The following is a 23,927-nucleotide window of genomic DNA, read 5'->3' on the forward strand; positions in this document are numbered from 1 at the left end:
CTGGGAAAGGGCCACGAGAGACCTGCGAGCCAGTTCAGGTTCTCCAGTGCACACGCCAGGCACTGCTCCACCATGGAGTCACACACCCAGCCAGCATACGGCACTTCAAGATTACTTCTATAAAATAAATAGCTTTATCTGCCAAAGTTTCTGCCATGGACCATTTCAAAAGCTCCCTGTGCCCCTGGTTTCTGACTCTGTGGGCACACCTTACCTTTATAGTAACCACCTGCCCCCTGTACAACCCAGGTCTGTAAGGTTCTAATCTGTACTGAATGACCTGTTTCACTATTGCACAGTTCTAGTTTTCTCCCGACTACATAAACACACACACACACACACACACACACACACACACACACACACACACACATGCACATGCACGCACATGCACATGCACGCACACAACACAAGATAATTGAAAGAAAGAAAAAACTTGTCTTTAAAGGAGGCTGGAGAGATGTCTCAGTGGTTACGAGCATCGCCTGCTCTTACAGAGGACCTAGGTTCAGTTCCCAGCACCCACATGGTAGTTCACTATCATCTGTAAGTCCAGTTCCAGGGGACCTGGCGCCCCCTTCTGGCTTCCACAAGTACTGCATGCATTTGTAAACAGATTTTAAGGAAGAAGCCCTCAGAGACAAAGGTCTAGAAATGAGGATTTGCCCAAATGCTACCTCTGCCTGTTAGAATGGGCAGCCTCGGCCCTGGCCCCGGCACTGAGTGGTGGGGCCGGGACTCAGCACAGCTGCCTGGCTTTAAGAACATCTCCCACCCAAGTGCTCACCGGGCTGACCCTGCTTAGCTTCTTTGATCAGATGAGGCTGGGCACTGAGGCTGGTAGAGCACTTGCCCAGGATGCGTTCAGCCAGGGTTTGCTTCCCAGAACGTCACAAAAGGCACGCCTGCAATCCCCAACATGACAAGTTCAGAGTTCTCCTCAACGACACAGGGAGTTTGAGGCCAAACAACAAACAAACAAGCAAGCTCCTTCTCTAGAAGTTTGTAGAAACAGCCCCTCCCACGTGACAGAGAACACACTGAGATTTGTCTGCCGTTCCCCACCCCCAACCCCTGCTCTTTCAACACAGAGTGAGGACTTACGTAAAGAGAATGCCCCATTAAAACATCTCAAATTCAGCTCAGGACAGTGAGCAAAGTCCAGGGGACACAGAGCCCCTTGCTTGCCAGAGGCAGAGATAAGCAGCAAACATTGGTCTTTAAAACCTCATCACTCTGTGCTCCAGAAATCAAACGCACCACACCGGCCCAGGCCTTTTAAGACTGGCTCCATCCTCTAACTCCCCACGGGGAAAGTCCACTGTACTCTGTACCACAAGCTGCGAAGGTCCCACAAGGCATCCCCTACTCCATACGTTTACGATAAACAATGCCCGGACTTTTGCATCACACTTAGGCCTAATGTGTTGTTTTTTATTAGTTGAGGATTAAATATGCATTTAATCACTCTGCATTAGTGTTTGAAAGGGTTGTGACAGCAGGAGGTGGACAGGTCAGCACAACGAACCCTTCACTCCTGGGCTTCCTGGCTTAACTGGGACTAAATCAGCAAGGGCTCACTGTTTCACAGTAAGGAGTTTGTTAAAAACATGCATGGCTATAGAATTTTCTAGAAAAATCACAATGTCATATCTTATTTAGTATTTCTGGAAGCCCATCATAATTCAGAAATGTAACAGCTAAACAGCTTATTTTTTTTTTAATATTAAAACAAAACAAAACAAAAAAAAACAAACAAAAAACCCCTACACATCCAAATGGCCCCAGAAAAGGGCTATGCTTATATTAGTCTTAGGTTAAGTTTGACAGGTTACAGAAATCAAGAATTCTACAGCCAGTGATGACATCATCTTGTCTTCTTCCCTTGGCTAAAGCAAAATTAGTACCAAAACAACGTCTTAGGAGACAAATAAAAAACATTTTATTTTCTGTCCTAGTTAGCATTCTGTCACCTTGCCTATAAAAATCAGATCAGCCTGTAGACACGCCGGAGGAGGACTGTCTGGTCATTAACTGAGGTAGGTGGGCCCAGCCCACTGTGGGAAGCACCATTCCCTACACAGGGAAACCTGGGCTGCACAAGGTTAACGGATCATAAGCCAGAAAGTGAGCAAACCAGCAAACAGCGTTTCTCTGTGCCTTCTGTTTCAAGTTCTTACTGAGTTCCTGCCTTGACTCCTCTCAATCAGGGACCATCACCCAAAAGTGTGACCCAGATAAACCCTTTCCTGTTCCTACTTGCTTTTAGTCAGTGGTTTTTATTACAGCAACAGAGACTAAACTGGAACAGTGCCTAAAGTAAAACTTCTCCCAAAATAACAGGCAAATTACAAGGGACCGACAGAACTTTTACTTCATGGGATGATTCCTAGGCCAGTTTGGTCAGGTCCGGTGTTAAAGGGCAGTCTGTTTCAGCAGTCCTGGTACTTGAATCTGAGGCCTGATGTGTGCCAGGTAAGTGTTCTCTCTGCCTGACCTACCTCCCAACCCTCTTTTCATTTTTAATTTTCTCTAATTGATTTACTTTTATTTTGAGATATGTGACTCACTCGTATGTGTGTCACATTCATGCCTGGAGCCCGGACAGGTCAGAGGTTGAGTTATGGGGGGCTGAGAGGTACCGTGTGAGTATTGGGAACCAAACCCAGGTCCTTTGCAAGAGGAGCAAGTACTCTTAGCCGTGAGCCATTTCTCCAGTCCCTCATTTTTAATTCTGAGTCAGGGTCTCATACTGCAGCCTAGGCAGACCTTGAACTCACTCTGTAGTCCAGGCTGATCTTGAACTTGAGATCTCCTGCCTCCCTCCCAAGTGGCAGGCCTGTGCCATCAGGCTCAGCTAATAACATGCATTCTTAACACAGAGTGTCAGACTCCTCGATATTTAACAAGTGTTTTAAGAATGGCTCCTTCAGGCTGGAGAGATGGCTCAGTGGTTAAGAGCACTGGCTCTTCCAGAGGTCCTGAGTTCAAATCCCAGCAACTACATGGTGGCTCACAGCCATCTGTAATGAGATCTGATGCCCTCTTCTGTACTTAATATAATAAATAAATCTTTAAAAAAAAAAAAGGCTCCTTCATCATAAACACTCTAACAGGCAATGTGGAATCTCAGGCAGGGAGAATAAGCAGGAGGACCAGGAATCAAATGAAGCTTCAGGCCCAGGCCCCTTTTGCATCATTCAAAGTCCTGCATGCAATTTTTGGCTTTATTTTTCTTAAAGTGTCCCCACACACACACACACACACACACACACACACACACACACACACACACACACACACACACACACCTCAGGTCCCATCTAATCTAGGTTTAACCTGAGTAGAGTAGGGTTCCTCTCCAGTAGCCCCTCTTTTTTCTTACCTTCATGACCACCATGCCCTCCCCCAGTGGCTTTCCTGGCTACACTGACTGGTGAGCGGCCTGTGAGATGTGAGACGTTGTCAGCACAGCTGTGGAATCACCCGGCTGCTGCTGCTGTGGATTGTGGGTAAGACCTGAGGAGGCTCTGAGTTGAGACCCTGATGATGGAATAAAGCACTGGGATTCTGCCTCCTCCCAGCTGCTGGTTGCACTCCTGAGAGGGAGACAGGCTACTGCACATTCTAGCACTTTCTGGAACACTGCAGCCATTCACTACACCTCTGCTACATGGATGCCAGCCACAACAGCTTCCCTGTTCAGACACCAGCAGCTTCTTAATAGCCACACCCTAAAAATCAAATTCCTAGGACAGTGGCCTCCAGCGACTCCCCATCCAGCCACCTCCATCGGCCCTCCAGTGCCCCTGGAAATCTGAAATACATCAGGGCCTCTTTGCTCCACCTTCTCATGCTTCTACACCTCCTATCTGTCTGATTTCCCAACCCACACATAGAACAAGCCAGGACACAAAGGCATAGCATTGCTTCTTGGGAGCCAAATCAAACATCCCACCCCCACCACCCCCACCACCCCCACCACCCTCACTCACAGGCCTCCCTTCTCCAGGCACTTAGCAGTCTCAACTCAATCCAGAATCACCTGAAGGAGGCTCAACACAGTAGTTTCCATTGGCCTCCAGGCGGGCCTGGGGGACTGTTTTCATTGCTCTAACCAACATGGGAAGATCCAGCCCACTGCAGGCGGCACCATTCCCCAGGTCTGAAGCCCTGGACTGTGTAAGAGTAGAGAGAGCTAGCAGAGCATTAAGCTCGCGTGCACGCACTCTGTGCTACTGACTGTGCGGGCGACGATTAAGTTTCTTTAATTCTTCCTCATATTTGTTAAATTAAAAGACTTGGCCCTCTGTTATGGGCTAGGCACTGTGACATTGTGACTCAGATCCTAATTCAGGTTCCTTTTCCACACTCATAGACTTTAACCTGTTACTCTGACTAAAGCAAACCCTTCCTCCCTTAAGGTGTTTTTGTCTGTTTGTTTGTTTTTCAGCAACAGAAATGAAAGTAGGACACCACTTGTAAGCACCCATCCATCTTATAAACACTCACACTGAAGCACTTCTCAGCTGGACTGGGGACCGTTGTCACATGCCACGCAGCTCGTCCCCAGAGGCCCTCTTTTCATCTCTGTGCCCAGGATCTGAGACACAATGCCTAGGCCATAACAGATGACCAAGTTTTTGTTTTCTTCTTTAAAGACTTATTTAATGTTCATGAGTACACTGTCACTCTCTTCAGACACACCAGTAGAGGGCATCGGATCCCATCACAGATGGTCGTGAGCCACCATGTGGTTGCCAGGAATTGAACTCAGGACCTCTGGAAGAGCAGTCAGTGCTCTTAACCACTGAGCCATCTCTCCAGCCCCCTTGCCCAAGTTTTAACTTAACAAATATGAGAAGGAATCAAAGAAACTTAATAGTAAACTGTATGGGCAGCTGGTATGGTTTGAATTCGAGCTGCTCACACCCATAGACTCATGGGTAGGAACACTTGGTCCCTGCCTGGGGGTGTTGCTTGTGGCTGTGGGACCATTAGAAGGTGGCACATAGATGAAGGAAGGGTGTCACTAGGGGTCTGGCCTTGACGTTTTTAACCCAGTCCCACTTCCTGTCCACTATCTGCTGAGTGCAGACGAGATATGACCAGCCAGCTTCCTGCTCCTGCCACCAGGCCATCAAGGCCAGGATGGGCTCTATCCTTCCAGAACTGCAAACCAGAATAAACCCCTTCTCCCTTTGAGGGTATTTTATGATAGCAGCCAAAAAGTAAGACAGCTGGAGAGTGTCAGTTAACACACACGTTATACATATACTACTGTTTTTAAATTGTCAAATTGTGTGGACAGTGACTATACTGGCGGGTTTGTGTGTCAACTTGACACAAGCTAGAGTTATCACAGCCTCAGTTAAGGAAATGCCTCCATGAGACCCAGCTGTAAGGTATTTTCTCAATTAGTGATCAAAGGGGGAGGGCCCAGCCCATTATGGGTGGTGCCATCCCTAGGCTGGTGGTCTTGGGTTCTATAAGAGAGCAAGCTGAGCAAGCCAGGGGGAGCAAGCCAGTAAGTAACATCCCTCCATGGCCTCTGCATCAGCTCCTGCTTCCTGCCCTGTGTGAGTTCCAGTCCTGACTTCCTTTGGTGATGAACAGCAATGTGGAAGTGTAAGCTGAATAAACCCTTTCCTCCCCAACTTGCTTCTTGGTCATGATGTTTGTGCAGGAGCAGAAACCCTGACTAAGATAGTGACTTAATTGGCTTAAATCAGCTCTTTGCAAAGGTTTATGGGAAAGCAGTGGTTCTCAACCTTCCTAATGCTGTCACCCATTAATACAGTTTCTCATGTTGTGGTGACCCCTAACCAGAAAATTATTTTCATTGCTTCTTCGTAACTGTAATTTTGCTACAGTTATGAATCATAGTGTAAATATTTTTGGAGAGCTCTCTTTGCTAAGAGGTTGAGACCTACAGGTTGAGAACACTGCACCATGGGGACCCACAAATAAGGGCACATTCTACTCATACAGAAGGACCCATGGGAGCCAAGAGCTGAAGTGTTTAAGAGCTTCTCCTCTGAGTGCTAACCGCTCCTCAATGGTACACTCACCCCAGGTCCACAGAGGCAGGAAGCAAGCCTTGTGCTGCTCCTCCAGCTCTTCCCCCACCTGCTGGGCAGAGTTGGGGAACCTTTCAAAGCATCCTTTCTTATATAAAGGGGATAAGTCTTCAAAGGGTCAAGGGAGAGCTCATATAAAGTCATTCATTAGTTCAGGGCCTCACACCCAATTAAAGGCACTCAGAAAGCATAGCCCTCTCCTCCCCAGGCCCAGCACAACTGCAGAAGCTTCTCCTGACCAAGCAACACCCCGCTGGGTGTGTTCACCAGAGGCTTTGATTGACTGCCCCTTTTAGGCTGCAGTGAATGAAAAGTGGAACACGGCAATGCCTGTCACTGGGCACCGCCATGGATGGAGCTCCTGCACCTTCACAGCCTATACTTGGGAACCTGTAACTGAAATCTTGGCACACACTCCTGGGTGATACAAGGGAGAAGGAGGGCTGTCCTCTTTATCTTCCTTTCCTTTCGCCTCGGCGATAGCGCAGTCTCAGCTGCACGCTGGAATGTCGTATGCTCTGCAGCCCTAGCATGAGAATGTGGACAGCGCCCCCTGGAGGCCTGGAGGCCATTAGGGGCCAAAGCGACCATAGAGAAGTTAGGGAAAGGAAGGAGTCTGTCTCCCCACCACCTTCACTCGGTTTGCACCAACTCTGAGCGCAGCACATCTGAGTTCGATGGCCGCGTCAGTGGCGCCTTACCTCCTCGAAAGCCTCGCAGCCTGACACCACGATGTTTGGCCTGAAATATTCCATCTTCACTTTCTTCTGCAGCCTGGTGTTGAGATCCACTAAGGAGGCTTCCGAAATCAGGTGGATAGGGCTGCAGTCTGGGTAGGCGACCTGTCGCGGAACACAGCACCATCAGGCCTCCCCCACCCAGTGGCATTGTCCCTCCAGAGCCCAGCAGAGTCCAGAAAGAAACCCTCTCAAGTGTAGAAGGGAGGTCGGTATGCAGGAGAGGGAGATCGGGGCTTGTAGGCAGGATTGCAACGTGGCTTCTATCCAGTCCCTGGACAGGTAGCAGCTTGGGCTGCCTCCTGTTATTTTATTTAATTATGTATTTATCTGAGACACAGCCTTGGATGCCCTAGACTTTATTATGTAGACCAGATTGTGCTTGAACTCACGGAGAGCCACCTGCTTCTACCTCAGGAATGACAGGAGTAAAGGTGTGCACCACTGCACCTGCTGCGATTCGCCAGCCTGCTCTACTTCCGGGTCACAGGGAGGTCTGCTGCCAATCCGGAATGTTCTAGTAACAATTTCATCAACACCACCTAATCACTCAAAACCTACTGATTACCCATAGATACCCGACACTGTTCTAGGTGGGGGAACAGCGCCCCCCCCCGGAATAACCAAGGCAGATAAATGATATCATTAATAATCTTACTGATAGTCTTGGGAGGAGAATCCCTGAGGTACTTGTGTCTTCTTTTTTTTTTTTTTTGGTTCTTTTTTTCGGAGCTGGGGACCGAACCCAGGGCCTTGCCCTTCCTAGGCAAGCGCTCTACCACTGAGCTAAATCCCCAACCCGGTACTTGTGTCTTAAAATGTGACTCATTATTGTTTTCTCTAGCAGGAAGTGACCTTCCTGCCCTTGAAATAGCTGTCCCAACACAGGCAGTGAAGGCAGGCTGGACAGTCTGCATCAGGAGAGGCACATTTAGTTCCAGAATCTCCTTCCCTCTCTAGAACAAAGCCTTTAGTTCAGGCTGGCCTTGAATTCACAGCAATCCTCCTGTCGCAGCCACTTAAGTGCTGGATTACAGGCATCAGACACCACATTCTGCTTCCGGCCAGTTTCCTCCCGAGTTCTCATCTCCCTGGCTCCTCCCTCCACAAATCTCCTGTACCCAGGCCTCTTTGCACAGCACAAGTCCCCAGCACTGAGACAATCTCTCATCTCATTCCCTCTCCATCCTGAAAGTGTAGGCTGTACCCTGGACCGCTGCCACGGCTTTCTAACTGAAGTCTCCCAAGGGGCTCCGACGGACAGAGAAGGAAGCAGGGAGAGCCCAGAGGAACTGGCTGGATGGAGGAAGACTGTATGCTCACCTCATAGTTCTGAAGGTAGCTCTCCGACGGGTAGAGTTTCTTTGTTGTCCTTCCTTTCATTTTGGTATCAAACTGAACCAACCTGTAAGCTTGCGTCTTTAGGTAGCTGGTGAACCACCGGGCCACCTCATCGCCACAATCCCTGCCTTTAATGTCAAGGCCAAACAACCTGGAAGGGAGATTACAGGATTACTTATGTGGACACACTGGGGGACAGCGGCCCGAATATACCAGAAGGCTGCTAAGAGTTCTTCAGAGAGGAACTGGGAAGGAGCAGAAGAGGGTACAGGACACTTCCATCGAGCAGGGGTCCTCAGACCACTGAGGAATACCAAGGCTTCGGGTTTCTTTCAGAAGAGGAGGGCTGCACCTTTGGCTGGGACTCCTCCAGCCTGGTTCAGAATGGGAAGCTCTCACTCCCTTGGCCCGCTGGTCGGTCTTAAATAAACTAACGCTTCTTCTCATCATTCCGCTTCTGCTATAAGCTGGAGATGAGAATATTATACCGACCATTGTTGTTACTGTTGTTGTTGTTGAGACATGGTCTCTAGTAGCCCAGGCTGGCCTTCAACTTGCTATGTAGTAGAGGCTGCTCTTGATCCTCCTGCCTCCCACAGTCCTGGGATATAAGCATGTTCCACCGTGCCTGATAAATGATCCAAAGTTTTGAACAGGTCCCTTCTTTATTCTTCAACACATATGTATGTTCAACTTTTTCCCACATAATTTCAGGCTGGCATACACTTATGGCTATTGGCCTACTAAAATATTTCCTTTGAACCAATAAATTTTGTTTCATAAGAATTAATAGGCAAAGACACTTGGGAGAGATTAAATTGTAATTTTGACTTGTAAGTAACTGATGATAATAATAAAATGACTGTGTTGTAAATTTTGATGATTTCTAAAAAATAAAGAGCAGATCTTAGTTGAAATTCAGGCATTAAAGAACCCTTGGGATATCAACGAATCTTACTTAATTCCAGACGAGGTTTAGTGTCAATTTTATTTTATTATTTTTTTCTTAAGCAAGGTTTCGCAATGCAGGCAAGTGGTAAGAATTTTGCAATGTAGTTCAACTTGACTCCAGATTCACAATCCTCCTGCTCTACCTCCCCAGGGCTGGGAGCAGAGATGTGAATTACCAGGCCTGGGTCTGTCCGTCCATCCTTCCATCCTTCCTTCCTTCCTTCCACCCTTCCTTCCTTCCATTCTTCCTCCCTTTCATCCTTCCTTCCTTCCGTCCTTCCTTCCTTCCGTCCTTTCTTCCTTTTATAAGCCCTAAGAACAAGGGGCTGAGAATGACCGTATACACCTCTAATACCAGAACTCCAGAGGCTGCACAGGAGGCTACTGAGTTCAAGGGTAGCCTGAACTACATAGCAAAACTCCACTTATTACTATTACTACTACTACTACTACTACTACTACTACTACTACTACTACTACTATCATTATCACTACCTATTATTTTGAGGAAATGGGATTGAGACAGGGTCTCACTATGTGGGCCAGGAGCTTGCTAACTAGGCCAAGGAGGTCTCAAACTCACAGAGATCCACTTGCCTCTCCCTCCCCAGTGCTGAGGCGAAAGGCCATGTCACCACGCCCAACTACTTTTTAAAATGTATTATTTATTCATACATTTATATGACCGTATTGAGGACACAGAAGCCTTAGCACATCTGTGTGCTCAGGGCCAGACTGACTGACTGCATCAGTCCAACTTCAGTGTGCATGTTACCGAAGAAAGCATACGGAAGTCCCACTTTAAAACAACAAACAGAAACGACAGCTAGCTCCGTGGTAGAGGACTTAACATGTGCGAGGCCCTGGGTTCCATCCCAACACCACCGTGGGCGTGGCAGGTGAGAAGCAGATGAAAACTATGGATCCGAGGAGCTGGAAAGTAAACTCTTGAAAGCTTCTTCTCCTTCCCACACCATGAGAAGTAAACACACGGACACAGACATAGACATATAAACACACACCAAGAAGTGTGCACACACACTCACCATGAGAAGTAAACACACACAGACACACAGACATAGACATATAAACACACACCATGAGAAGTGTGTACACACACTCACCATGAGAAGTAAACACACAGACACACAGACATAGACATATAAACACACACCAAGAAGTGTGCACACACACTCACCATGAGAAGTAAACACACACAGACACACAGACATAGACATACAAAGACACACCAAAAGAAGTGTATACACTGGGGGCTGGAGAGATGGCTCAGGGGTTAAGAGCACTGCCTGCTCTTCCAGAGGTCCTGAGTTCAATTCCCAGCAACAACATAGTGGCTCACAACCATCTGTAATGGGATCTGACGACCTCTGCTGGTGTGTCTGAAGACAGTCACAGTGTACTTAAATATAATAAATAAATCTTAAAAAAAAAAGAAGAGTATACACACACACCATGAGAAGTAAACACAGACAGACACACACAGACATAGACGTACCAACATGTACCATAAAAAGTACACACACAAACACACGCACACACCATGAGAAGTACATGCACATGCACACACACTCAGTGCATGTGAATGCTGTGACACTCACTGTGAAGATGCCAAAGGAGTCCAACAGAAACTCCCAGAATTCTCATTCACAGCTGAACTTCTGAGCTCTTGAAGGCTCAAAATCCTCTGCCTCCCAGAGCTGGGATTACAAGTACGTACCACCACGCCAAACCCCCTGTCGTCAGATCCTGATAACCCTCTGTTAAGGCTTCTAGAGCCCCTTCCTTTTATCTGAAACCCTTCTTAGGGCACTGCGTGGCCTCTGACTGCATCTAAGGATCCCTCGCAGTTCTCGACTGATCTTCAGCCATTCATCTAAAACCACTATGAAACACACAAAACAGAGTCTATCGGCGGCTGGGCAGAAGCAAGGGTGGCCCGTAGCTCCTTCAGAACCCTGCACACTCTTCTACGCCATATTGTCCACACACATGGGAGACTTTGGAAAAGCAGAAAGTACCCAACAGGTCAAGAGGATGCCAACCAACCCGTGCCATCCCACGGGTGGCGGGCATACCAGACCTGTACCCGCTGCAAAAAATAAATCTATGTGATAAGAACTCACACCACACTTACCCAGTGGACCCCTGCTCGACGGAAGCACAAATTGGCTCATCCTGGAAAACAGCTTGGCATTTCTAGAGCCTCATGTTTTCGTACCTATAACCCAAGCACTGGGGACTCAGAAGCAAGAAATTTAAGAATTTGTGCCAATCTGGGCAACACAGAGAATTCTAAGCCACTTTGAGTGGCACAGCTAGACCGTCTCTACACAAACAAGTACATGTTACATGCCTACTGACCCAGGTAACCTCTTCTTAAAATCCATACCTTGGCAAGACAGCTCAGCAGGGAATGGGGTTACTACAAAGTTTCACTACCTGAGTCCAATCCCTGGGATCCCACTCGGTAGATGAGAGCTAGCTGATCTCACCTAAGCCATCTTCTGACCTCCACGCTCTGCCCACACTGTCATCTCAGAAGACACGAGAATGCTCATAAGGGGCCTGGGGATGACTCTGTGATTAAAGAGGGGCTTGCTGCTCTTTTGAAGGACGAGAGTTCAATTCCCAGAAACCTTGTCAGCTCACAATGGCCTGAAACTCCAGCCTGGAGCTGGAATCCAACACCTATGTTCTCTGAGGGCACTGAACATCTATACCCCACACCCCCATGCAGATAATCATCAAAACTAACAAACACAAACCTTAAAAGAATGCTCACAGAACACTGTTCACATTCTAGAAGACCACTGAACGATTTCTATGAGCATGCACAAACAGGCTGCTACAGACTCACACAGTGGGAGCCACACTGCGCTCATAAAATGGTCCACACGGTGACAGGAAGACAAGCGGCCAAGGAGCCTTCAAGGACGCCAAAGGGCAACTGTGTGCTGCAGAGATTACTAATGTCCGGGGTCTCCTAAGCTATCTGAGGATGGGGAACAAGTTGCCAGGGGAGCCAACTCCAAGACCAGAGGGCTGGACTTTAGTACCACAGCCCCTGACCTCCAAGGAAGGGGCAGAGGCTGAAGGTTGAGTCGGTCAACGACTGATTGTTTTTATCAATTGCACCATGTAATAAAGCGTCCATAAAAGCCGGAAGGTTCAGAGTTTCCCAAGTGCGGAGACGTGTGTAGAGGGAGGCACACCCAGCAAAGCACATAGGAGTTCAGCTCCCTGCCTGTTCCATCCATCCTTAGCCTCTAGAGCACCTTCTATCTGTACCCAGCAAATACGAATCCAGGCCTCTGGGAGCCACTCTAGAAAATGAACAGAGCCCAAGGAGGAGACAGAGAGGCTCAGGGTTCTGCCCTTAGCAGCGTCTGACGCCTGGAATAGTCACACAGGACCAAGCCTTCACCTGTGAGGGCTGATGCCGTCTCCAGGCAGATGGGGTCAGGACTGAATTTCTGGGGACCGGTATGCGTATGCCAGAGAAGGTTTGAGGGTTGGTAGAGGGAAACGCTTACTCGATGAGGACCCAGAGGCGACAGACTCTGAGGTAGGGAATGAAAAGCAAGCCTCTTGCCTTCTGTGGTGGTTTGAATGAGAGTAGCCTCCACAGTAGCTCATGCCATCAGTTGGTGGAATGGTTTGGGAAGGATTAGGACGCACGGCCTTGTTGGAAATGGTCTATCACTGGGGTGTAGGCTTTGAGGTTTCAAACGCCCACATAATTCTTATTTAGCTAGCTAGCATATTCTTATATATTCATATTCTCCCCTCACCCCTCCCCCCCCCTCTCTCTCTCTCTCTCTCTCTTTCTCGCTTATGCTCCAGAACCACGCCTGCCTGCCTGCCTGCCTGCCTGCCTGCCTGCCTGCCTATCTGCCGTCATGTTCCTCGCCATGATGGAGTCACCCTCTGAAACTGTGAGCCCCCAGGAAATACTATCTTTTCTAAGTTGCTTCGGTGATGATGTCTCTTCATAGCAACAGAAAAATAACTAAGACGCCTTCCTATCTCACCTACCCTTTTATGTTTGGTTTCTCTCCCCTCAAAATTACAAAGCAATAAAACTTCGGTTGCACTGTGCACAGCCCGAAGCTGTTATTTTCTTTCCTTCGTTTTTATTTTTAGGGGAAAATGATAGCTTTAACAAGAGAACTGCTGGTCTGTACCTAGCTTAATTATACCTACACATATATATCTATCAAGTTACATGTGAAAATCAAATGTACCTAGCTAGTCTTTAAAGCTAGACCACAAGGCTTTTTGTTAATCCAAAAGTCATTTCTTCCTTTCTCCTCCTTTAAAACATAATCGTGAGACCTGCAAGACCCATCAAACAGTCAGGATGTTTACTACCATGCTGGAAAACCCGAGTTCACTCCCAGCCCCCACATGGTGGATGAACCAATGCCTCAAAGACTGATTGCCAGGGAAACACCCCAAGATCAGAGGTCTGGACTTTAGTCCCCCTCCTCCCCCCAAAAAATACACCCCAACCTCCAAGGCTAAAGATTGAGCTGATCAATAGCTAATTATTTTATCAATCACACCTGTGTAATAAAAGCTGAGTTCAGAGAGCTTCCAGATTGCTTAACAAACTGTATTGTTTGAGCTCACTGACAAGCTGGCTCGGGAAGAAGGCTGGGCCTCCTAGCCCATTTCAGACCAAAGCATGAGTGTCGAAGTGCCCTCTGGGGCCCACTGTCAAGGGGGGGCTGCCCCTTTACTCTATGGCAGCAACGATAGGACTGGAAACGCTGTACCTCAAAAGAGCTTACGGTAAACTTCTAACAGTCGTTACTGTTGTTTATCTCATAATAGAAGAGAGCAGACAATGGGGGAAAGGAGGCTGAAATTCAGCCGCAGAGAGCGTGCTCAACTGGGAGGCCTGATTTGATGCTGTCATCTGTCTGTTGCTGGCTGGTCTTTTACTGGGAAGCCTAACCTGCGAGGCGCACGGCTTTGCCTGGGACTCTCTATCGGGAACTCCAGCTGGCTGTTCTCAAGGGACTTCCCAGTTGATTTCTGCAGGGTGTATTGATTTTGATTTGTTTGACGTATCTTTATCAGTCACAGCATGGAATAAGATTTCTATAAAACCCAAAGGACCAGGTTCAGAGAATTTCCCAACTGCACAACACCTAGAGGTATATAGATTTGTGAATTTGTATATATGTATTTGATGATGTTTTGCTATTGTCTGTCTGTCTGTCCATCTCTTGCTGTTTATTCTTTTACTTTGGCTTGACATATACTTAGTCAACTCACTCACTCCAAACCCAAAATATGGATACTCTAGGTCATTCTCTGGAACAGAAGACTGTATCTGATAGGGCAGCATCCTCAGGAAGTACTTATTCATACACCCTACCCACCCACCTCTTCACCTGCTGCTGCCTCCCCCTCCCCTTCCCCTCCCCCCATCCTCCACCTCAGCCTTGGGGTAGCCTTTGTAAGTAACTGGCAAGATGTTTCCTGAATTCCGTAAGGCTCGCCCGAGGAACCGAACCCAAGAAGGAGTCTGTGAATGCCAAGTCTCAGCTGGTGGGTCAGAGACTCAGGCTATGGCTTTCACCAGCATCTGAAGTGGGAAGGAGTCTCAAGAGAGCTGTCCCTTACCCTGTGGGGTCTGAGGCTATCTCATGGCACATAGTGCCACCCTTGGATTGTGGGACGCCAGCTGGTATGCGCTGGAGAACTGGTCACTGGGGGACAAACACCCAGACACTTAGAGCTGCCTGAAGTTTCATGGCCAGCGATGCTAACACGCTCTTTCTTTTCTGTGTCACGTGACCTCATTCTGCTGTCCCTTTGCTGTGTTGCATGACCTCACTCTGCTGACCCTTTGCTGTGTCACATGACCTCACTCTGCTGACCCTTTGCTCTGTCACATGACCTCACTCTGCTGACCCTTTGCTCTGTCACATGACCTCACTCTGCTGTCCCTTTGCTCTGTCACATGACCTCACTCTGCTGTCCCTTTTCTGCATCACGTGACCTGGCTTTGCTTTCCCTTTTCAGTTACAAAGAAATAAAACTTCAATTGGACTGTCTGGGGTCAATGTCATTTTTCTTTCTTCTTTACTTTTAGGGGAAAAAAAAACCCTTAAATATGTTCAAGAAGTCAACCAATGCTTGTGGACTTGACTCAGCTGCCTTTAAATTTAGTCTTTGAAGCTAGACCCCAAAGGTTGTTTGCTAAGCCTAAAGTCTTTCCTCCTTCCTTCTCCTTTAAAAGACTAGCAGCAGGCTCTTTACACTGTCTCAGCATGTTAGGCCAGCACGGCCTGAACTCACGGTCCTTCTGTCCCCACCTCCCGGGTACTGGGATTGAGGGCATGTGTCACCATACTCCAGTACACACAGTATTTTTAGACAATATGAAATCGGTGATCGTCAAGAAACACCACCACTGGCCTATAATTGCCTTAAACACTTTAACACTGGCCAGGAGAGATGGCTCATGGCACCCGCTGCCAACCCTGACAACCTGAGTTCAATCCCGGGATCCACACGGTGAACTGACTCCCTCAAGCTGTCCTCTGACCTCCACGATGGCCTCTCTTTCCTACAAGGCCTCTTCTCTTCCCCTTGGCTTCCAGGGAGACTTGGGGTGTCCCCAGGGCTCTGTGTAAACAGGTGAAGACCCTTGCGCAGGTGACAGTGAATCCCCCAGAGAACGGCCCCCACCCCCACTCCCATCCCCACCCCATCACTCACCATAAGTAAGCTCTACCCACAAGCTTTCAGCCACAGTACAGGAGGCATGGCTAATTTTTCTCTTTAACACCTGTCATTTGTGGAAACTGTTTTCCCTCAGGTGATAAGAGAAGCCTAGGAGGCGAATGGCTCAAATCCAGCTCACTGATAGGTTCCTCGAACCCTCTCCCTTACAATCCCTCCCCTCCCCTCTTCCTCCCTCCCCTCCCTTCTCTGTGGGGTGGAGGAGTGAGGAAATCAAGGCCGGTTTTTCTCCAGTGTGAAATGAAACCTGTGATGTTCACTTACAGACTAAGAGGACTCACCAAAACACTGCATTCTGCAAGGTGTCGCTTCCGAACTCGGGGAATCAGAAAGCAAGAACGATGGATTTCAGCTCAGAAAGAAAGAAAGAAAAGAAAGAAAGAAAGAAAGAAAGAAAGGAAGGAAGGAAGGAAGGAAGGAAGGAAGGAAGGAAGGAAGGAAGGAAGGAAGAAAGAAAGAAAGAAAGAAAGAAAGAAAGAAAGAAAGAAAGAAAGAAGGAAGGAAGGAAGAAGGAAGGAAGGAAGGAAGGAAGGAAGGAAGGAAGAAAGAAAGAGGAAGGGGGAAGGGGAAGGGAAGGGGGGGGGAAGGGAAGGGAAGGGAAGGAAGGGAAGGAAGGGAAGGAAGGAAGGAAGGGAAGGGAAGGGAAGGGAAGGAAGGGAAGAGAAAAAACAACAAAAAACCAGCAGGCACAAAGGCCCTGGGTTCTAACCCCAGCCTTAAAAGCAAAAACCTCACCAGGTTACCAAGGGATCCACAGCGTTACATCATCCCACAGCAAACACTTATGTTTCTGAGACTTCCTAACATTAAAGAGCTTTAACCAACCCTCAGCAGCAAAAAGAAAAGGATAGAAAACAAAAGAAGGAGAGAGAGAAAGAAACTCAAGCAAGACCCAGCAGGCTGTCAAGAGAGGACACAAACACATGCCAAAGCCTGAGGCCTTGCTCATCCCCGCCCACACAAACACACACCTCCCCTAAATCCTCTGACTTTAGGAGCTGGAAAGTTCTGGTATGCTCACCACACAGTTCTGAGATCAACTGGTAAGGTTGCCAGTAACTTCTCTTGCCTGAACAGCAGGCTAAGAACTCTAAACAATGGCCTCCCAGGACGGGCAAGCTGGCCCAGTGGGTGAAGGTACTTGCTGTCACACCTGAAGACCTAAATCCGATCTCCAGAACCCACGGGGGAGAAGGAGAGAGCTGACGCCTGCCAGGGTCCTCTGACCTTCACACCCGCCCTGGTGCCTGTGTGCACTGCACACCCACTGCACATAATGAAGTGAATATTATATTCTAATTTAAAGGCCTTTCCAATTTGCAGGAAGATGGTATGCCCTGAACACAGGCACTTGTGCTAACTGTGCTTTTAGTGTCACTGTCACTGGTTCTCCAGTGGCCAGCTACTTCTTGGAGACAATAGTCCTTGTCGCATTCAAGCATGACCTGCAAACTCTATCGAGGCAGGAGGTGTCCAGACTATAAGCCACACAGCTGCTATGTCCTGGCCCACTGAGGTTACTCTAACTGGCCAACCTGAACCCTCCCTTAGGGGAGTGGTCTCTCCTTCTCCACATTGCCTCTGGCCAGCCCTAGGCTTCCCTGTGTGGTAGCTCTACCCACTTCTAGAAACCATCAATGAGGCTGGAGAGATGGCTCAGTGGTTAAGAGCACTGACTGCTCTTCCAGAGGTCCTGAGTTCAATTCCCAGCAACGACATGGTGCCTCACAACCATCTGTAATGAGATCTGATGCCCTCTTCTGGTGTGTCTGAAGACAGTTATAGTGTACTCATATATAATGAATACATAAGTCTTTAAAAAAGAAGCCCATTAACGTAAGTGATAGTTTTTCCTATATGACAGTCATCTCATCTGCAGCTCTTAACCATCACTAATCCTGAGGCTGAGGCTGTAGTTGGGCTGTGGAGTGAATATCTTTGAGTGCACACAAAGCTCAGGGTTCGGTCTCCAGCACCACAGACTGAGCACAGTGATAAGGGTCACACGCAGGGAGCACAGCGCTCAAGAGATAAAGACATAGTAAAGATCAAACGTCCAAAGCCATCCTTGATTACATTTTTAAAAAGAGGTTAGAGGTTAACCTGGGATGTCCGACCCCTGTCTCAGAGGTAAAATCTAGCCAAAATAAATGCTAGTCCTGGGTTCCCTTGACAGCCGCTCACACCTGAGCCCTACCCTAGAGACTAACCCTCCTCAGTCTTTTCCTGCACTGATTTAATCAACTACACTTCTGGCACGAACTGTAACAAACGCAAGGAAAAGTCAGGCCTGTCGCTGCGGTCCCCGCTTCCCCCAAGGCAGAGCACCTGCAGTCGTGGATCTTATTCGAAGAGGGCAGCTTGATAGGCAGAACTATCGGCTCCATGCCTGGAGCTTCGAGCATCAGGTAATTGTTCTCCAAGGTGATGGTGACCAGCACAAGGCGAGGCTCCTGGCGGGCAGTGATCATGTGACCGTCTTCCTTAACCACCATCCAAAACCTGCAGAGAAGCAGACGTATGCATTTAGAACATCATCTTCGCTTCTCAAGAACTTCCTCTAGCTCTCCCTTACCTCAAAACCATCCACCCATCCTCCTTGAGAGTTGAGGACCGATCATGAAAGACTGGACAGGCATCGATCTAAAAGCAGTTGTCCCGGAGAGGAGCTCTCTCTAACACCCTTTGCCACCTTAAGATGTGCAAGGAGCCCTCACCAGATGTGAGCGTATGTTTCTAGAATCCCTAGACTCATTTGTTACTGAATCTCAAATGTACTTTTACAGCCAAAGAAAACAGACTAAGACACCTTGTTTTGGTTAAAATGTCACCCAAGCCTAAACTTTTAACTTTCAGCATTCCCCATCCCCAAACAAGACTCCTGTGCACTAAACACATTATCTCTGGTTATCAGTCCCTCTCTGGGGACTCTCAGCTTCCATCCACCCAAAATAGCCCCTCCCACAGCTGGCAACACCCCTCCGCCTTAGCCCAGGCCACTGTGTAACTTCGGAGCACTAAATGCTGTAGTTAAGGCGGGAGGCAATGCTGGGCAGCTGTCTGCTCATTGTAGCAACTGAAAAGACAAAAGAGGACCACAAGGGAATTCAAGCCAGCAGATGCACAAAAATTGATACAAAGCTAGCAGGCTACTGTAGGGTTGACAGCCAACGAGATCTTGAATCACCTCTGGGCTTCCCTGAGGAAATGTCTAAATGTGAATGGCATCCTCCCATGGGCTGGGGTGCTAGGCTGAATAGAAAGGACAAAGTCAACTGACCACTAGCTGCCACCCCCACCTTACTCCCCCCACCCCCTCTGCTTCCTGATTGTGGACACCATGTGACCGGCCCCTTCATCTGCTTCTTGTCAGGTATTTGTCTCAACAACAAGAACAGTTAACTAAGACAGCTGCCACTTACAACAAGCCTCAGCCGCCTCCTTCCAGACACTTTATCTTGTGCCCAAAGATAATTCCCCATGAATAAATGGTCCAACGTGTCCTGCCATCTCCGAGAGACAGAATGAGCCTAAAAAGTGGGTTTTCATAATCACGTTACCCCCCAACTTGACCCACAATAAGAGGTCACCAGCACCCTGACTTTACGGTAAAGCATGAGCAGGCGGCAGATGGACCAGAGTTCAGAACCCCCTCAGTCAACAGCAGGGCCTTGAACACCAGGGTAACAGTGAGGCGGTGCCCTGGCAAATGAAAGATCTCACTCCAGTTAAAGACTTGCTGCCAACTAGCCAGCAGAGTGGGGGTGGAGGAGGGTGGGGGAAGGAAGGACGAGGCCCAAAAGAGGTGGGAAGGGAAAGGTAAGAGAAGGGAATTGATAAAGGTGTTCCCTTTATCAAGGGGTGGTAAATGCAGAAGAAATAGACAGTTGGCTGAAGGGTGTGTAACAGAGAAGGGTGTGTAGACAGAGAAGGGTGTGTAACAGAGAAGGTGAGTGTCAGAGTCAGATGCTTACAGACATTTACAAGATCAAGGAAGGAAGCCACCCCTCCGCAGACGGCCTGCCTGTGTTACCATCTTCTGGGAGGACCTCAAACACTTCACAGCTCAAGGAGCTGGGTCAAGGTCGAGCTCAAACGGCCAAGAACACTAGCCATACACCCCCAGCAGCTGGAGGAATGAAGTAGTGCAGAGGAAAGTCCAGACACAAAATAAACAAAAGATCTCTTTCCCTCCAGAAAGACCAGTAGTTATGGTCCTGATTCGGGGGCAGAAAACAAAGACCATTAAGCAGAGTTCTGGCCGGCAAGCTTGCTTCTGAATATTAATTACCTTTGATAATAAAACTCAAGTTGGGGGAGGTTAAATGTTCAAGGCCTCCTGCTCCTGTGCGCTCCTTACATTCCTCTATCACATGCTAGTTTCAGAGAAATGACTGCTGTACTCACCTGGATCTGAATTCAATTCCCCCAGAACAGGCTGGGTTTGCAACCCCCTGCCCCCAGGCACACTCATCCTATCCAATACTGTCTTACTAGACCCACGGGGCGGGGGCATTCATAGCAGCCCACAAAATCAACCCTAGCCAGGCAAACATACACGACAGGGTTTAGCCCAGCGTCTACCACATAACTGCTTCTCTGACTTTCCCTCCACTTCAGAGCGCACCAGGCAAAGAGAAAATTGCTCCCGCTGAGCAGGGTGGTGCAGACCTGTAACCCTAGCACATGGGAAGCAGAGGCAGGTGGATCCCTGCAAGCTAAGGGCCAGTCTTATCTACACAGCAAGTTCAGGGCAGCCGGAGTGAGAGCCTTTATTTAAAAAAAGAAGAAGAAGAAGAGGAGGAGGAAGAGGAGGAGGAAGAGGAAGAGGAAGGAGGAGGAAGAGGAAGAGGTAGAAGAAGAGGAGGAAGAGGAGGAGGAAGAGGAAGAAGAAGAAGAAGAAGAAGAAGAAGAAGAAGAAGAAGAAGAAGAAGAAGAAGATGATGATGATGATGATAGAGGAAGAATGTATTGCCCAAACCAAGAGAAATGATATAGTTCTATTTATTTTATTGAGTCCCCAGGAATCTGAAGAGCAGGGCACAGGACACCTTTTCACTCTACACTAGGAATATCTACAGCCAAGCCACGACAATCTTAATGACAAACGTAACATACTCCGAAGATCTGAGGAAACGCAGGTCGGTTCTGGTTACCTGTGAGACATCCCAGAGTTCTCAGATGGGAGGGAAACTGCTCACGGCCTCCCTGGGTAAGCACTGTGAGCCTCGGCACCTCCTGGTATTGTACAATATCCAGTACTAGGTCCCCGAGGTCTTCCCAGCCTCAGGGACCAGATCGGAGCCTTCACACTTTAATAAGCTCTTTCTCACAATGGTCTCATATAACACCCTTTAATTATGGCAGAACAACCACCTGGGGGATACTCCACTCTGGAGTATCTGAGTTCATCTGGACAGGAATGGGACTCTCAGGGAATGATAGTATTTTATTTTATTTTTTATTTTTATTTCAGTATACAGACAAGTTTTCATATAGTCCAGGCCAGCCTTGAACCCAGGTCTACAGCTGACCTGGGAACTTCTGATCCTCTCCTGTGGAGATGGCTGGCATGAGCCCCCATACCTCATTGAAGTGCTGGAAGATAAGATTCCTTACTTCATGCGCCCTTGGCAAGCACTCTCTCTTACCAACTGAGCTACATCCCCAGTCCCCCAGTAAACAATAATTAAAAAAAAAAAAAAAAAAAAACCTGCCAGGGTTGGGGATTTAGCTCAGTGGTAGAGCGCTTGCCTAGCAAGAACAAGGCCCTGGGTTCAGTCCCCAGCTGGGGGGAGGGGGGGCACCTGCCAGCATTGGAAACCTAGGATGCTAATAAGGAATGGAAAACCCATGTTTCCTGATCTGTAAGTTTACTCTGTACCAGAACTAAGCTCTCTGCTTTATTTTTTTTTCCATTCTAACCTCCTTTATGATTATTTTGTACCCGTATGTGACAAGCTCTTTATCCTCATCTGGTACCTCACCTCACCCCACGCCCTCCCCACTCCTGGCAAACCATACAATTCTTTTCCTTCCTCATTAAAGTGGTCACCAGAACTAGAGGGAAGGAAAGGCCGAATGTTCTTGAAAACATTCAGCCAATGGCATTTTATATTTCTAGTATCCTACAGTTCGGAGAGCTGTAAGACAGCTGAGTTGGTCCTGTGACAGGCGAGTCTCTCTCCTCAGGGGGTTCAGGAATGCTCCAATCTACTCTTCCAAAACTACTTTAGCTAGAAGCATAGGCTACGCGGCTAAAGGATCAAAGGTCGAGAGCCCAGAGAATTCAGGCAACAAACCTCAATTCTGCTGTGCTGGAAGGAGTGGGAGCCAAAAATCGAGGCTCTCTGCTTCACTCTAGAGTAAATTTGAATGTTGTAAAGCTAAAAATCTCCTCTCCGAAGGCCTCCCAACAGCCATTTGGGGGCTGGCAAACTATGATTTCAACTTGAACATGCTCACAAATGTGCCCAGTGTTAAAATTGATGTCAGCTCTTTCCCATATGTGTGTGCGTGTTTCCCAGATGCAAACGAACCCTTACTTTCTAGGTTTGGGAAGAACACAGATTGCGGAACGGAACTCCTCTCTCGACTTCCTTCCTTTGCTCGGCTCGCAAAGTTTGCACTCACCAAGGGGCGCTCGGTTCCTGGACCCACACTTCCAAGCCGGGATAGGCAAAGCCCCACCTCCCTCGCCCTGGCCCATCTGCACCGGGTGCAGCGCGCGCGGGGCTCGGCGTACCTGTCACGCACTTTGCCGCAGCGCAGCCCCATGTCGGTGCACTCAGTCTCGCACACCGACACCCCCTTGCAGGACTTGATCGGGTAGATCCAAACCTTCGACACCGTGCCCACTTGCTGCAGCTGCCGGCGCCGCCGGGGACGCGCGCGACGCCAGGCCACGGTCCCCAGCGCCACTGCGGCCAGTCCCAGCGCGGCGACGCCGAGCCAGGTGGACCGCGGCTGCCCGGGGAGGCCAAGGCGAGCCAGAGCGGTGGAGCTGGAGGAACCCATGTTAAACTAACCGGGGCAGGCCTGGGCTACCAGGCCGCGGGGACGGGGCGGGGCTTAAGGTTCGGGGAGTGTGGGAGGAGCCAGAGTTGGCGCAGCCGCAGCGCCTGTCAAACTTCTGCTGAAGTCGCGACCCGTGGCGGAACCTGGCGCACGCGTGGGGTAGTCACTTTCATTTTACTTTGCCTTTGTCCGCCTTTAAGGCGCCCCCACCCCGTCCTTCAACCCGCTGCACTCGTTTACCCTTTTGCATCTAAAAGCGCACTCAGTTGTGCGAGAAGCCGCACGCAAATGAAGCGGGATGGAGGAAATGTTTCCTGGGAACAGCTTTGGGGTAGGTTGCCGGGAGATCGCGCCAACTCAGTGGAACGCTCGGCTTCAACCTCTGCAGGTACAGACAAGACGACTGGAGCGGCTCTGGCCGTGTGGCCTCGGGGGTTACAGGTACACAAGCCAATTAAGACAACCGGAGGAAGGGAAATGCTGCCAGAACTTACCACTTGCTCTGACTGAGGTCAGAATAGAGGACTCTGGTCGGCTTTTCTTAAACGACGTTCTATTTAAAAGTCGGGTTTTAGCAAGGAGATAGCCACAAGTTCAAGACTATCATGGACTAGGATAGCCAGACCCCGGTCTCAGAAACATCAACAATGAATTCATCAGTTGAAAGCCGCTCAACAGGCAAAGGTCCCGACTGCCAACACTGACAACTTGAATTTAGTCCCTGAACCTAAGTGGTGGAGAAGGAACCATTTTTTATGCGCGCGCGTGTTCACACACACACACATACATACACAGAGAGAGAGAGAGAGAGAGAGAGAGAGAGAGAGAGAGAGAGAGAGAGAGAGAGAGAGAGAGAGAGAGAGAGAGAGAGAGAGAGAGAGACAGAGAGACAGAGAGGGAGGGAAGAGAGGAGAGGAGAATAAATGGTAAATAATAAATGGAGAAATGGTTCAGTGGTTAAGAGCACTTGCTGCTTTAGTAGAAACCCCAGTTGGACTCCAACACTTACATAGCAGCTCAT

At 48.7% G+C, this 23,927-nt stretch overlaps 1 protein-coding gene across 1 annotated transcript in view; it reads right to left on the reverse strand.

Annotated features, from left to right (window-relative positions):
* Positions 1-22,986, reverse strand: part of Mtarc2 (mitochondrial amidoxime reducing component 2) — a 31,443-nt gene extending 8,457 nt beyond the window's left edge. The window contains exons 1-4 of the mRNA XM_032915261.1: positions 22,635-22,986; positions 18,218-18,391; positions 8,141-8,309; positions 6,782-6,922 (exon numbers count right to left, since the gene is read on the reverse strand). Of these exons, the coding sequence (XP_032771152.1) occupies positions 6,782-6,922; positions 8,141-8,309; positions 18,218-18,391; positions 22,635-22,906 (756 nt within the window). The 5' untranslated portion in view covers positions 22,907-22,986. The remainder of the gene's footprint in view (positions 1-6,781; positions 6,923-8,140; positions 8,310-18,217; positions 18,392-22,634) is intronic.
* Between the last annotated feature and the right edge of the window lie 941 nt (positions 22,987-23,927).

This window comes from Rattus rattus, chromosome 10 (genome assembly GCF_011064425.1).
Source record: "Rattus rattus isolate New Zealand chromosome 10, Rrattus_CSIRO_v1, whole genome shotgun sequence".
Classification (NCBI taxonomy): Eukaryota; Metazoa; Chordata; class Mammalia; order Rodentia; family Muridae; genus Rattus; species Rattus rattus.